This window comes from Rosa chinensis, chromosome 7, assembly GCF_002994745.2.
Source record: "Rosa chinensis cultivar Old Blush chromosome 7, RchiOBHm-V2, whole genome shotgun sequence".
NCBI lineage: Eukaryota > Viridiplantae > Streptophyta > Magnoliopsida > Rosales > Rosaceae > Rosa > Rosa chinensis.
The window spans coordinates 66,815,392-66,830,207 of record NC_037094.1 but is presented as its reverse complement, the minus strand read 5'-3'; the positions used below and the strand labels follow the sequence as shown (position 1 = coordinate 66,830,207).

The following is a 14,816-nucleotide window of genomic DNA, read 5'->3' as shown; positions in this document are numbered from 1 at the left end:
TTACTGCTATCCATACCTGAATATTTTTACCCAGATGCTTCTCAAAAAAAAAAAAAAGAATATTTTTACCCAGATGGAACGGGTACCCGTGAGTACCCATACTGGCATAATTCAAAGTCAAGAGCTTCACATACCCTAACATCCTAGCCCAATAGCGCTAGAGCCATTTTATGGGCCGGCCCACAAGCTTTGATTCTTATATTGTAATAATCTGCTGCTATCATAGTCCTACGGCTAAACTTAGAATGGGTTCGATAGGCACATCTCCGGTTGCGGAAAACGGTTCTGATACTCCCAACGGCGCCGCCGTCACGTACGACGGCGAGAACAAGCCTCACTCCGGCGATGGCTATCCTCCATTGGCCGCCGAGACGACGCCGGAGTCGGAAGCGTCGAAGAAGCGGAGGATGTCCATGCTTCCTTTGGAGGTCGGCACGAGTGTAATGTGTCGTTGGAGAGACTCCAAGTACCATCCCGTCAAGGTTATCGAACGCCGGAGGGTTCACGGCGGCGGGCCCAACGATTACGAGTATTACGTCCACTACACCGAGTGTAAGATCCATTTTCTCTCGCTTAATTTTGCCAATTAGGGTTAGGGTTTTCGGTTTTGTGAGTTTGTGCTATGTCGTAGCGAAATTGGTATTGGATTGGGTTAAATTGGTATTGGATTGGGTTTAATTGCTCACTACTCAGGAGAGTTTTACATTTCGTAGGGATTGGTGCTCGTTTTGCTAGAATCTGGTTTGGTAAATTTTTTAAATTGGTCAATTTGGTGAACTTCTTACTTGGCTGAGTTGATTAGGATGTTAAATTGATAACTTCTTACCGGGGTTGGCGATGAAAAGAAACTTAATTGGCAATTAGGATAGAAGGAGTGGAATAATGCACTTAGTACCGACAGAAAGAAGCCGTAATCCCTTAATTTTCTTTGAGTTTATTAAAAAGCATTAGGAAATGATTCATGAGGTTGTCGACTCACATGTGTAGTGACTAGCATACTATGTTAGATTAGAAGATCAAGGAGTGGCTTCAATGTAGATTTGCTATGATTAGGGACTACAATTATGTTGGGCCGGTAAATCGGAGATGTTTTCAGAATAATGATGTGGAGGCAAAGATAATAGGAACTTCTGTGGGTTATGATGGACATTTAGGGAGGGGTTATTAGGACTGACCATTTCCTTGATTTGCTTCCTTGTGGTCTGGGGTCAATCCCCCTCAATGTACCCCCTAGCTAATTGCTAGGGTTTCTTATCTTTCTAAAGATTGTAGGGTTTGGCAGGAAGCACCAGTTTCAAGAATGAGTCCGCAAACTGGGTTTGGGAATTTCTGGGCATAGAAAAGAAAATATTATGCATGAGTTGTGACAAACCTAAAAAACTTGTTTGGGCCATGTATTCCGGTTATCTCTCTGGTTAAAATTCACTTTGATTTAATAGAACATTACTTCTATCAGCTGATATCTTACTGATTGTGTAACCATTACTAAAATTATTTTTTCCCTTAGATGCCATAGCTTTTAACATCTTCTGCTGCTGGTGATATAATCAAATTGATCCATGTGAATTGATATAGTTATTTTTGTTAATCTGAACAGTCAATAGGAGGCTTGATGAGTGGGTGAAACTTGATCAACTTGATCTTGATTCAGTAGAGGCTGTTGTTGATGAGAAAGTGGAGGACAAGGTAATGTTGTCTAGCTCATTTCACCCCTTTCCAAAGTCCTCTTTCGCACCACTCATTGTACCCATTGAGGTTTCCAAAGCGTTCAATGATGTTTGGGTTTCACAAAAGATTCCTTCTATGAAGTTGACCCCCCTTTTCCCATCAGTTGCGTATTCTGAAACCATTGACTTTGTATATTTATTACTGTGCTCAGGTTACAAGCTTGAAAATGACTCGCCATCAGAAGCGGAAGATTGATGAGACACATGTGGAGGTATGCACAATTTGGATAACTTCATTTTTTGATTATTGCTTTATATTGTTGTGTTGTATTGTTTTTTTTTTTTTTTTTTGGGGTGGAAGCATCATTTACTTATATGCATCCGTTTAGGCCCACAACTAACAGGATCTTTATACCTATACCTTTCATATTTCTCATGCCTCTCTCTCTCTCTCTCTCACACACACACACACACACACACACACACGGGGTAAACCTAAGGAACATAACTTCTGAAGAAGTCTGTGTGGAAGTTTTCTACATTACTAGGTAGTGACAATGGGATAATATTATATGTGAGGAAGGGCTTTAGTCTCCAACTCTTATATTTTAATCTGTTTTTCTCTTTTTATAGGGGCATGAAGAACTTGATGCTGCCAGCTTACGCGAACATGAAGAATTTACTAAAGTGAAAAATATAGCGACTATAGAACTTGGAAGATATGAGATTGAGACATGGTACTTCTCCCCCTTTCCACCAGAATATAATGACTCTTTGAAGCTGTACTTTTGTGAGTTTTGTCTCAATTTCATGAAGCGCAAAGAACAGCTTCAGAGGCATATGGTGAGCTGTCTGTCAAATTTCGTTGTTTTTCCTTGCTTACAATTGCTTACTTGTGAAGAGATTCATGCGTAAATGAGCCTGCTGTTAAATTCATTTATGATTAAGTTCACTTGCTTTCGTGGAATTTTTTATAATTAACGATGTTCTTCATACATTTTCGTGTCTGCATATATAGAGGAAGTGTGATCTCAAGCATCCTCCTGGTGATGAGATATACCGGAATCATACGCTTTCTATGTTCGAGGTTAGTTGCCATGTTTCTGCACAACTTCCCAGTGAAGTCTAAAGAAACCCAAGGCTCGTTTTGTTAAGATTGATGCAATATGCAATTTATTTTGTTTTGAAAATTGAAACTCTTCAATACTGCATTATCCTCCTCGATATTCCTGTTTTCATACTCCTTTTTTTCAGTCTTGAATTTTTTATTTTTTTGATATGTTTGCAGTCTTGCAGAAGTTAAGTTTGTGGTTGATATAACTTTGCTGATTTTAGATGTTTTGAATCAGGTTGATGGTAAAAAGAACAAGGTTTATGGACAGAATCTTTGTTATTTGGCAAAGCTGTTTCTTGATCACAAGACCCTGTATTATGATGTTGACCTCTTTCTATTTTACATTCTATGTGAATGTGATGATCGGGGATGCCATATGGTCGGATATTTTTCAAAGGTAGTGTGTTTGCTGTCATTGCTCTTTACTGCCATACATACAAGGATATTTGTTTTAGCTACTGTGTATCTGCATGATGATTATTCTTGTGCCACAATGCTATGAATCTTATGACCAAGCACTATAACGTAATATAATATAATCCCACCAAAAAGTTTTATAGTACATACGATACCCTTCTGCCCTGTTGCCCCGATGTTCACTGATGTATATTTTCTTTGGACGTGCTTGGGAGTTTACTTTCTTGATAACTCCTGAGTAATTCCCACTCTTATCTACTTGTATAGGAGTGGGGTTTGGTTTATCTCTGATTCGGAGGTTGCTATGATAGCCTCATTGTAAAAGTTGCAGTTAGTTATAATCCCGTCTGTTACATAGTAGAAATTCTATCCCTCTTATTTTTTGTTTTTGATTTTTATTTATGGTTTAGCTAGTGAAACTCTCATGGCACAACTTTTGACATATGAGGGCAGATAGGGCTTAGGGTTTTGAAATTTAGAAGTGACTAAAGCTCTGATGTCCATTTTCTCATCAGATTATTTTCTGTGGGTGTCGTTTTAACATGTCTTATCAGATACCTTTCTATGTTACTTGAAATTCAATATGTCATTCCTCATGATGCAGGAAAAGCATTCGGAGGAGTCCTATAACTTGGCATGTATCCTTACCCTTCCTCCTTATCAAAGAAAAGGCTATGGAAAATTTTTAATTGCCTTTTGTAAGCTTCTGTCTCTTAATATCTTTTATTCTTTTGGCTTATTTTGAATTGAAAGCAAACATTCGAGAAACAATTACTAATGTTTTCCCCAATATGGAGCAGCATATGAACTGTCCAAGAAAGAAGGTAAAGTTGGTACGCCCGAGAGGCCCCTCTCTGATCTAGGACTCTTGAGTTACCGAGGATACTGGACTCGGGTGCTTCTAGACATCTTGAAAAAGCATAAGGGAAATATTTCCATCAAGGTGAGCATGTCTTAATCTTCTTTAAATCAAGACCTTCCGCTGTAGTATAATTGCTTGTTCTACTTCTGCTGGAGCATGTTTGAAGTGTTCTGGACATTTGGAAATTGTGACGAATGTTTTGTGTAGCATTGCAATTACAAGGTTAAAAAAATGGTTTATTTCTAGGAATACGATATAGAATATTTAGACCAACCAAATTATATTCACATCCCTTATAATGATACATATTCACATTATAAAAATAGACCTACAGTGTATGAAGTAATCCCAAATGGTTAGAATTACATACTGGATATCCCTTAGAATTGAACTCCCTTTAGTGAGAATATGTATTTCAGTTTCTTCCTCACTCTGGCATCCTTGCAATATCATAGATCCTCAGTAATGCTGTTTCTGCTCATCTACATACATGCATGATTATGCAGTGGTCCCTGAAAATTGATATCTTATGCTTATGCCATGGGAAGTGCTAAGAGAAATGTAAAATATCTCTGAATTAATGCCCTGAGGATCCCAGAACGAATTCAGGGTACATTTATAACCATATTGAATTATGTTCTTGTCTTGCAGGAGCTCAGTGACATGACTGCCATCAAGGCAGAGGATATTTTGACCACTCTTCAGAGTCTAGAATTAATTCAGTACAGGAAAGGGCAGCATGTCATCTGTGCTGATCCAAAAGTCCTGGACCGTCATCTTAAAGCAGCTGGTCCTGCTGGTCTGGAGGTTGATGTCGGCAAATTGATCTGGACGCCGTATAAAGAGCAAGGCTGATGATTTATAAATGTGTTTCATCAATCCTGTAATTTGCTGCACCTTGTATAGACCTAGGGGATGAAAACCGGAGTTGGACTTGAATCCTAGTCGGGAATTCTTGATATGACTGACACTACTCTCACCTGTAATGTAACAATATAAATTGACCAAATGGCTAGTGTAGTAACGGACGAAGTAACCAAGGACTAAAATATTCATGATGTTCTCAATATTTCTTCGAAATTTCCGTTTTTTATAAGCATTGATATTAATTTTAACATATTTTTGATATTGTTTAAGGATATCTCTATTTGTGTTTGACCAAAACTCTAGGTTACTTGACCTAGTGGTAATAGAGTTTAATTAGAAGAATCTAGAGATTATATTTCCTTGTATGATTCTAACTCTATGCATTGTAATCCTCTATATAAAGAGGCTCCTATTATCAATGAGAATACACAACAAATTTCTCTCAGTTTTTGATTCCCTAAAACACGTTATCAGCACGAAGCCCTAACCAGCTGAGACCCTAAAATCCCAGAAACCTCCGCCGCCCTCCTTGAAGCCACAGACTCCAGGAACTCGGAACTGGTGGCGCCACCCCCAGAACCGGCCGGAATCCACCTGAACCGGCCGTCGGAAGTGACTGAACCGGCCCCAAGAAGAATCCTTTGGTTCTCTGCCTGGTTCACATCCTTTCAGTCCATTTTTAACAGCCATCCTCTGTCAGAAGTTGCAGCGCCACCCCAGTTTTCGGGAACCGGAAAAATCCTTCCTGGAACTTGCCGGAAAGTACCCGAACCGCCCACCTAATACCACTGCACCGTGAACCGCTGCCTGCAAATTCCATCTGCAGGTTCTCTCTGTCTCAAGAAGCCCAGCCCAGAAGTATACGGCCCAGAAGCAGAAGAGAAGCCTCAGCCCAGCCCAGAATCAACAGATCAGCCTTCGGCCCAGAAATAGAAAGGATAGGCTTGAAGCCCAGTAACAAAGCCCACTGACACCAGCCCAAGGTCAGCATCCTGTCTGCTTGCCGCGTCAGCTCCAGACAGTGCCACTTCAGCGCGGACCCACTGCCATGTCAGCACCAGTCAACGCTCGGTCAACGATTTTCCTGCGACTTTTCCGGCCATCTACAGTAACTTTTCCGGCGACTTTTTCCGGTCAAGAATTTCCGACCACTTTTCAAGTTAAATCTTTTCTAAAAGTTCCCGTTTTTGAAGTTTTTTTTTTCTTCAATATCTTTTCTTTTTCTCGGGGACTTCCAACATCCCTTCTTCTACCCCCCTTTCTTCTTCATAGGGGAGACCAAAAAGCCGAACTGTAAGGGTTCATGCTCACTCCAAGCTTGGAGCTTGTAGAGTCCTCCAAACTTAGAGTTTGTTGAGAAGAAAAACGATCGACCACATACATCGTTGTTTCGATCTAATCCAAAACCCCTCTTGGAATCGGATTTTCTTGGAAGCGACTACGCTCAGAAAATCCCTAATTTCTTGGAAGCGACTACGCTAAGAAATTTAATAGTTTTTCGTGGTAGCCTTTTTCGCTCCGAAACTAACCCTAATCTTGTGTTGTTTTTCAGAATGAGTTACCTGAACAAGTTGAACTTTGTTCCACTAGAGACAACTGGCGCGGGATACCATAGGTGGGTCCGAGATGTGCGCCAACATCTTAAGGCTGATGGACTTCTGGAAGCCATCCAAGAGCCTAGTCAAAACGTGCTCTCCATTGAGCAAGCTACTGCTTTTGAAGCAAATCAAGCTAAAGCCATCATTTTCATGACAAGGCACATGAATGACGCGCTCCAAAGTGAATACCTCAATGAGGAAGACCCAAGAAAGCTATGGGTAGAACTTGAGCAGTGATTTGGCAATGTTCGTGACTCCCTACTTCCTGATTTAGAAGTGCGATGGCATAGCCTCCGCTTTTGTGATTTCAAGTCTGTGCTTGATTATAACTTGGAAGCCCTTCGTATCAAGTCTCTGATGGAGTTTTGTGGCCAAGCCATAACTGATACGATGTTGATCGAGAAGACTCTCTCTACCTTCCCCGTCTCTGCCTTGATGATTTCAAAGAATTATCGGATTGATGTGAAAGCAGGACGTATCACAAGGTTTCATGAGCTTATTGGCGCCATGAACGTAGCTGAAAAGCACGACAACATACTTGTGAAGAACTATAATGCTAGACCCGTGGGAACTAAGTCTATTCCGGAGTCTAACTATAGTCGCGCCCCCAAGGGAGGACGCAAGGAGCGAAACCCTAAGAGTAGGGACAATCCTGGACGTTTTGGTCCATATTCTCGCCCTAAAGAGGAAGGAAATCGCCAAGAGAGGCGTGCACGGAACCGTGGAGGTCAACGTGTGAAGACAGAGAGAGGCGGAGCCTCCGGCTATGGTGGTGACATCACCAAGAGTAATAGTCGTCCAAATGATGCACCAAAAGCATCTCGATCAAGGGAGCCTGACCATAAAGATGTTTGTCTTCGATGTGGATCAAGTGGACATTGGGCAAGGAAGTGTACTGCATCCCAGAATGTTGCAAACGCATACAAGACATATCGTGAAGCAAGGGAGGCAAATTACATGGAACAAGAAGATCAAGATGGCGATCTCGATCTAAGGGTGGAAGACTACAAGGATCAAGACCCAGAAACTGGCGATTTTGATTAAGTCTTTTTACTTTCCAAGAGATGTAGGCAATTGCCATATTACTTTTGTAGTAGATCCCAATGATATTAGTTTTTCTTCAAAGTAGGCGTACTCAATGTAAGTGTGATATCTAGGAAGGTTTTGAGATAAGTGGTACTTAAGCGAGCTTTGCTCCACCGACATCTCTCTACTCACCTGGTCACATTTACATTGGAATTACTGAAAGGAGTTAGATGACTACCATTGTTTTGCATTAACTAGTTTATTGGATTAGATTTTCTTTGGTTAAAGAAACGATGATGTAATTCCGTTTGGCTTATTAATAAAAGTTGAGTTCTTTTCATTATGACTCCTTTTTAATTACGAGCTTTTCTTTTAGGAATGGATGAACTACAATGCCTTGCGATAGTGCGACTACGCACACCATTCTACGACATAGGCAATTATTCTTAGAGATGTTGCCTACATATTCCTCTGTGACTACGATGGCTGGGCCATCAAGTTTAGTTCAAGGACATGGAATGACCCAATTCCTTTTGCCCAATGGCACCTTGATTAAAGTCACTGAAGCTCTCTACGCTCCTAAGGCAAATCGAACCTTATTAAGCTTTAAAGATATAAGAGCCAACGGATTCCATGCGGATACGCATAGTGAGAACGGAATAGAATTCCTTTGCATTACCTCTAATGATTGAGGACAAAAGCGCATCTTAGAAAAGCTTATGTGTCAATCTAGTGGACTTTATGTCACTACAATTCGACCAATTGAATCCAATAATGTCATAAGAGAAGATCTCTTAGATTCCGACACATATTAGCTTTGGCATGACCGACTAGGACATCCTGGTAGTGATATGATGCTCCGTATACTTAAGACTTCACACGGGCATCCTTTCTTCAGAGTGAGAAGAAGCAAGAATAAAAAATTGCAGCTTCTGGCGCTGCTGCTGTCTTGGGCCGCCGAAAGGCCGCCCCTGTCCCTAGTGATGACGCCATAAATGGCGCCAACCATGAGCATGACGCCATGGTTGCTCCTCCTGGTGGCCCTGACGCCACACAAAACAATTTCCATGGCTCTAAGGCCATAATGGGAGATGTAGTCACACACTTTGCTTCTAATAGCACCACAGGCGCTCAGGCCCGACCAAAATCCTCATTGGTTGCCTCTAAGGCCCCTCGCTCATTTTGCAAAGCCTGTTCCTTCGGGAAATTAGGACCGAGACCGTTCTATGCAAAAGATCCTAAAATATTCATTCCATTCTTACAGAGAATCCAAGGAGATATCTGTGGACCCATTTAACCATCATGCGGACCTTTTAAATACTTTATGGTATTGGTTGATGCATCGACACGCTGGTCACATGTCGCGATGTTGTCCACTCGAAATGCTGCTTAAGCTAAACTCCTTTCCCAGATTATCCGTCTACGGGCTCACTACCCTGACCATCCTATTAAGTCCATTCGACTTGATAATGCTGGGGAGTTTACATCGAAAACGTTCGATGACTACTGCATGTCACTGGGGATTGATGTAGAGCATCCAGTTCCCCATGTTCATACCCAAAATGGTCTCGCAGAAGCCGCTATCATACGACTACAAATGATAGCGCGGACATTGGTTATGCGCACCAATCTCCCGGTTTCTGCTTGGGGATATGCCATATTGCATGCAGCAACGCTGATTCGTCTACGACCCACTGCAACCCAATCTTACTCTGCGTTACAGCTAGTGACTAGATACAAGCCTGATATCTCGCATTTACGCATTTTTTGGTGTGCCATCTATGTGCCTCTTACACCGCCACAGCGTACTAAGATGGGTCCACAACGACGAATGGGCATCTATGTTGGCTATGAATCTCCAACTATTGTCCGCTATCTTGAACCCTTGATAGGCGATTCTTTACCTCTAGATTTGCGGATTGTCACTTTGATGAGACTGTCTTCCCATCGTTAGGGGGAGATAAGAACACAGATGTTCCACAGGAACGACAGGAATTGTCGTGGTCTGTCCCCACTATGTCTCATCTCGATCCCCGTACCGCACAGTCCGAACTTGAAGTGCGACGAATAATCGAGCTCCAGAATGTAGCAAATACTTTGCCTGATGCGTTTTCTGATGTTGTCAAAGTGACGAGATCACACATACCTGCTGCAAACGTGCCTGCAAGGATCGATGTTCCAAATACTGGACATCACGCCACTCCTATGACACCAGGAGATGGCGCCATTGCCCAGCATGGCAATGATGTGGCGTCTATGGCTGCAGGCCCCTCAAGGAAGCGCGGTAGACTAATTGATTCGAAGGATACTCGCCCTAGAAAGAGAGCGAATGATGCACAAACAAATCCTTTGATCATTGATACTCAAAATCCGTCCCATGAGAATGTTCCGGATTATGGTTATGTCCACGAGACATCATTGGGGGACGCCTCAATGTCAGAACCTATCCCTGAGAATGTAGAGATCTCTGTAAACTACACTAGTGTACATGGGACGTGGGAAAGAAACTCCATCATCATTGATGATGTATTCGCGTATTCAGTGGCGCGTGAGATTATTGAGACCGATGACATCGAACCATGCTCAGTTGATGAATGCCAACGTAGAGCTGATTGGCCAAAATGGAAAGATGCGATCCAGGCAGAACTTGATTCTCTAGCGAAAAGAAAGGTATTTGGCAAAGTTGTACTAATACCGCCCAACACCAAACCAGTTGGTCACAAATGGGTATTCGTTAGAAAGCGTAATGAGAAAAACGAGATTGTAAGATACAAAGCTCGCCTTGTGGCACAAGGCTTCTCACAACGCCCTGGAATCAACTACGAGGAGACCTACTGTCCTGTAATGGACGTCATTACGTTCCGCTACCTATATGGGGATCTAGATACGGAAATATACATGAAGATTCCAGATGGAATTCAGTTACCCAAATCAAGTGGCTCTAAACCACGGAGCGCGTTTGCGATTAGATTGAAACGCTCACTATATGGATTGAAACAATCCGGACGGATGTGGTATAACCGTCTAAGTGACTACTTGATTGGAAAGGGATATGTCAACAATGAACTATGCCCATGTGTGTTAATAGAAAGGACAAGTTCCGGATTTGCAATAGTAGCGGTTTATATTGATGACATGAACATAATTGGCACCCTTAAAGAGTTAAGGGAAACCGCTGAACACTTGAAATCCGAGTTTGATATGAAAGATCTTGGAAAAACACGGTTTTGCCTCGGTTTAGAACTTGAGCACCGTAGAGATGGTATCCTGATTCATCAATCAGCTTATACCCAAAAGATGCTTAGGCATTTCAACACTGATAAGATTAAGCCTTCAAGCACCCCAATGGTTGTCCATAGTCTTGATCCAAAGAAGGATCCATTCCGTCCAAAAGATGACGACGAAGAAGTGCCCTATCTAAGTGCAATAGGCGCATTGTTGTACTTAGCACAATGCACAAGATCGGATATCTCATTCGCTGTGAACTTGCTAGCTAGATATAGCTCTGCGCCAACACGACGCCATTGGACTGGTGTTAAAGATATCTTTCGATACCTAAGTGGTACGATTGATATGAGCTTGTTCTATCCCTACAGAGAGATGATGGATTCGGACCCATCAAGTTCCAGGGACGCTACATGGTGGATTGCGTTCCCTCTCCCCAACCCAAAACGATATAAGTGTTTTGGAAGGTTTTGCTGATGCTGGGTATCTCTTTGACCCACACAAAGGTCGCTCCCAAACTGGTTATGTTTTCACCATGGGAAAGACCGCGATATCTTGGAGGTCTACAAAGCAGACCTTAGTCGCTACCTCTTCGAATCATGCAGAGATTATTGCTCTTCACGAAGCAGTTCGTGAATGTATATGGCTTCGATCCATAGTTACGCATGTTCGAAGCAATTGTGGTTTGAAGTCTACCACAGATGAGCCAACAAGCATTTATGAGGATAATGCTGCTTGTATTGAACAAATGAAGCAAGGCTACATCAAATGCGACAACACTAAGCATATATCGCCCAAATTCTTCTACAATCAGCAACAACAGAAGCTCCTCAAGATCAAAGTAAACCAGGTTCGATCTGAGGACAATGCGGCAGACTTGTTTACTAAGTCATTGCCCAAATCCACGTTCGAGAAACATGTGGCAAGAATTGGCTTGCGGAAATTATCTGAACTCCCATGATCGTAGTCATCAGGGGGAGGCACAGACATCAGGGGGAGATGTCTACATGTTCGTCTTGAATCGTGAAGGGTGTGTTGTGCTCTTTTTCCTCTTCGACCGAGGTTATTTTTGTCCCACTGGGTTTTTGTTACTCGGCAAGGTTTTTAACAAGGCAACAAGAGAAGCACCGCGTTTGGACAACACAAGGGGGAGTGTTTAAGGATATCTCTATTTGTGTTTGGCCCAAACTCTAGGTTACTTGACCTAGTGGTAATAGAGTTTAATTAGAAGAATCTAGAGATTATCTTTCCTTGTATGATTCTAACTCTATGCATTGTAATCCTCTATATAAAGAGGTCCCTATTATCAATGAGAATACACAGCAAATTTCTCTCAGTTTCTGATTCCCTAAAACAGATATGTTATTTTTAGTATATTTTTAGCTGATCATATATAACTTTTATTCAAAATTTTGATAAATTTTTTATCGATATCTAATATTTTTTTAATATTTAATTTAAATTTTTTTTTAATTATTGATATTTTCATAATTTTCAATATTTTAGTCATTGATAGTGATTGAGTTTTTTCTAATGTTTATATTCCTCTTGTACGATTGAGGCTAAAAGGCCAAGAACAAAAGTTAAAAAAACCTACCCAACAACGCTAGGCTTAGACAAGCCTATCAGATGACCTTTAACCACTCAAAATAGCTGAGCACCACTACCCTTAACCTAGGGGCACTGTCAACCTTAGAGTTTACCTGATCTAGGGGCGCCCCACATCTATGGAATGTGACACCATCCCAACATGGAAAATGTCAAGGTTAGGTTCTCAAGACTATCTTTATCAGTTGGGTTCTCAAGAGTCAAGACTATCTTTTCCAAAACTGATTACATTATTCTTTTTAGGTGATCTTAGAAAAGAATAAGTTTGTACTCAACTTTTCTTTGGGAAAAGAAGAGGTGGGAATGAGTATTATGGTGCTTGTGCTTGATAATGCTCATCCGCAATTGTAGTTGCTTAAAAGGAAAAGGAAAGTTTGCCTGGCTAAAGTAGAATATTATCTCTTACCATCAAGTTTCCATGTCATATTATTACTTATTAGTTTAGATAATTGATTACCATCATTGCTACAAGGCACTACTCAAATTAACAATTGACGTACAATAGACCATAATCGATCATTGTTTTAACTGGATTGCAAATAATCGGATGTTTATGTAGCTGCAAACCTACGAATAAGTCTTGCTTGTAATCTGACGGTAACGGCTTCAATTCTGCTTTCGAAAATCTGTAGGACTAATGAAATGCTTGACCGTAAAAACCCAAGGAGCCGGCATATCTTCCCTGGTATCTCTTCAACCTCAGAAAGCCAAAATTTCATGCTTTGTCTCCAAAATTTCATGCTTTGTCTCACATGGTAGGACTTTCCATTGATTCAAAATTCAAATTACTAAGTAATATTAGATCTACGAATATAATCAACTCAAATACATTACAGTAATAAGATATCAGTACCAGTCTTAATAATTATGTCATTGGAACATTGAATCAACCAATATCCAAAATTTGGATCCAAAAGAAAAAAGACATTTACAACGTACCCCTTGTTTTTACCTTAATCCCTTATGAATTTTCTTCTATTCATTAAAATCACACACTTGTGGATTGAGTTTGATGTCTAGGATGGTGAACTTGTTTCAGCTGCAAACCTTTGAGTGCAGCCCCACCAGATCTTCTCTTCCAAAGACTGTCCTCCTCTCCTTCTTGGGGAGATTTATGTACTCTCTTGATCACAGGTAGAGGAGGATCCAGATCAACTAAGTTGATTGTTGTTGTAATAGCACAATGATCTTGTTTCACATTACTCACTTGTGGTCTCCTGCTTCTGCTTGGACAGCTGGTGGCGGTGGCAGCAGTGGCGGTTTTAGTTGGAGTGGCGGTGGTAAGGTTTTTGCCCGAGAAGAGTTTCTTGAGCTTGGAATACTTGATATTGTTGCTGCTGTTGTTAGTTTGAGAGGTGATCGGGAAGCCAGAAACTTTGTTGTTCCTCTTAACTTGGCCTATACAACTGATTTTTGGAGACACAGAGCCATTGGAGAAGAAAGCATTACTTGGAACCTGGACATCTTTGATCGATGGTCTTGAACATAACATGGGCAAGAATGTGCCTCTGTGAGTTATATGCAGATGAGCGTGATGGTGGTGGTGCTGGTGGTGGTAGTGGTGGTGGTGATGGTTGAAGCGATTGTACTCATTGGCCATAGCTCTAGCACTCGCCTCTTCTTAATTAACTCAATCTTTGGACAACTGTTAAGACGATTCACGATTCGAGAATGAGTTTCGAGAATCGGGAAGTTCTTCCACCTTGAATTGGGATGTGGTTCACACTTAAAAGAAGAGAGGGAGAGGGAGAGGGAGAGAGAATACTACTCTTGGTGGGTGGCTTAGGGGGTTAATAAGAAGAGAGGGAGAGAGCAATGATATTTTAAGTTTATGATGGAGATGGTCGTTATGGTGTTCTTCTAAGCAAATGAGAAAAGTTTGAAAGGGCGTTGAGTTTGTCAAACACGGACTACGTGATGTGTATTTTTGCATAACAAGACTACCCTTTTATTTTGTTTGCCATTCCTTTATTCATTCCAATATATATATTAAGTATTAACAATGACCTAGTGGGAGAGGAGAGAGATCAAATAGACACAAGTATGTGAGGATCATTATGTTGCCCTCTTTTGGGGGATTATGGGAAGTGAAGTGTGAAAGTGAAAGCTCTTTTTTTCTTTAATTATTGAGGGTAACCTTCTACGGTTCTGCCGAACCAATTCATGCGCAGTCGACACGCTATTGTTGGTTGTAAATCATAGGCTGACCTGCATCTTGTCTCCATTTGAATCTCATCAAGTCATCAGTGGGTTAATTCTTCATCAACATGTCGCATCACAAAATCATATAGCATAATAATCAAGTGTCTAGTCTACCAAGACTATCAAATCGATCAGATTAGTTGTGTGTGAAATCAGATGAGGTGTGTGGTTAGATACCAGTCAAGTGTGAATTATGAAGTTAAACGTACGCAGACAAAATGATACAAAAA

The 14,816-nt window shown here is 41.2% G+C and overlaps 2 protein-coding genes across 2 annotated transcripts; one reads left to right on the top strand and one right to left on the bottom strand.

Moving 5' to 3' along the window:
* Positions 1-216: 216 nt before the first annotated feature.
* On the top strand, positions 217-5,175 carry LOC112179931 (histone acetyltransferase of the MYST family 1). Its single transcript, XM_024318421.2, has 9 exons — positions 217-552; positions 1,598-1,686; positions 1,880-1,939; positions 2,301-2,510; positions 2,686-2,754; positions 3,017-3,178; positions 3,803-3,896; positions 3,999-4,141; positions 4,712-5,175. Exons 1-9 carry the CDS (start codon positions 246-248, stop codon positions 4,913-4,915), a joined length of 1,338 nt encoding a protein of 445 aa, XP_024174189.1. The 5' UTR covers positions 217-245; the 3' UTR covers positions 4,916-5,175.
* Positions 5,176-13,195: 8,020 nt separating this feature from the next.
* Positions 13,196-14,297, bottom strand: LOC112178820 (midnolin homolog). Its single transcript, XM_024317052.2, has one exon. It carries the CDS (start codon positions 13,982-13,984, stop codon positions 13,373-13,375), a length of 612 nt encoding a protein of 203 aa, XP_024172820.1. The 5' UTR covers positions 13,985-14,297; the 3' UTR covers positions 13,196-13,372.
* Between the last annotated feature and the right edge of the window lie 519 nt (positions 14,298-14,816).

Coding starts and splice junctions, on each gene's coding strand:
- LOC112178820 (XM_024317052.2), bottom strand. CDS start 13,984: ATGGCCAATGAGTACAATCGCTTCAACCATCACCACCACCACTACCAC.
- LOC112179931 (XM_024318421.2), top strand. CDS start 246: ATGGGTTCGATAGGCACATCTCCGGTTGCGGAAAACGGTTCTGATACT. Junction 2,511..2,685: donor AACAGCTTCAGAGGCATATG/GTGAGCTGTCTG, acceptor CTGCATATATAG/AGGAAGTGTGATCTCAAGCA. Junction 3,897..3,998: donor AAAATTTTTAATTGCCTTTT/GTAAGCTTCTGT, acceptor AATATGGAGCAG/CATATGAACTGTCCAAGAAA.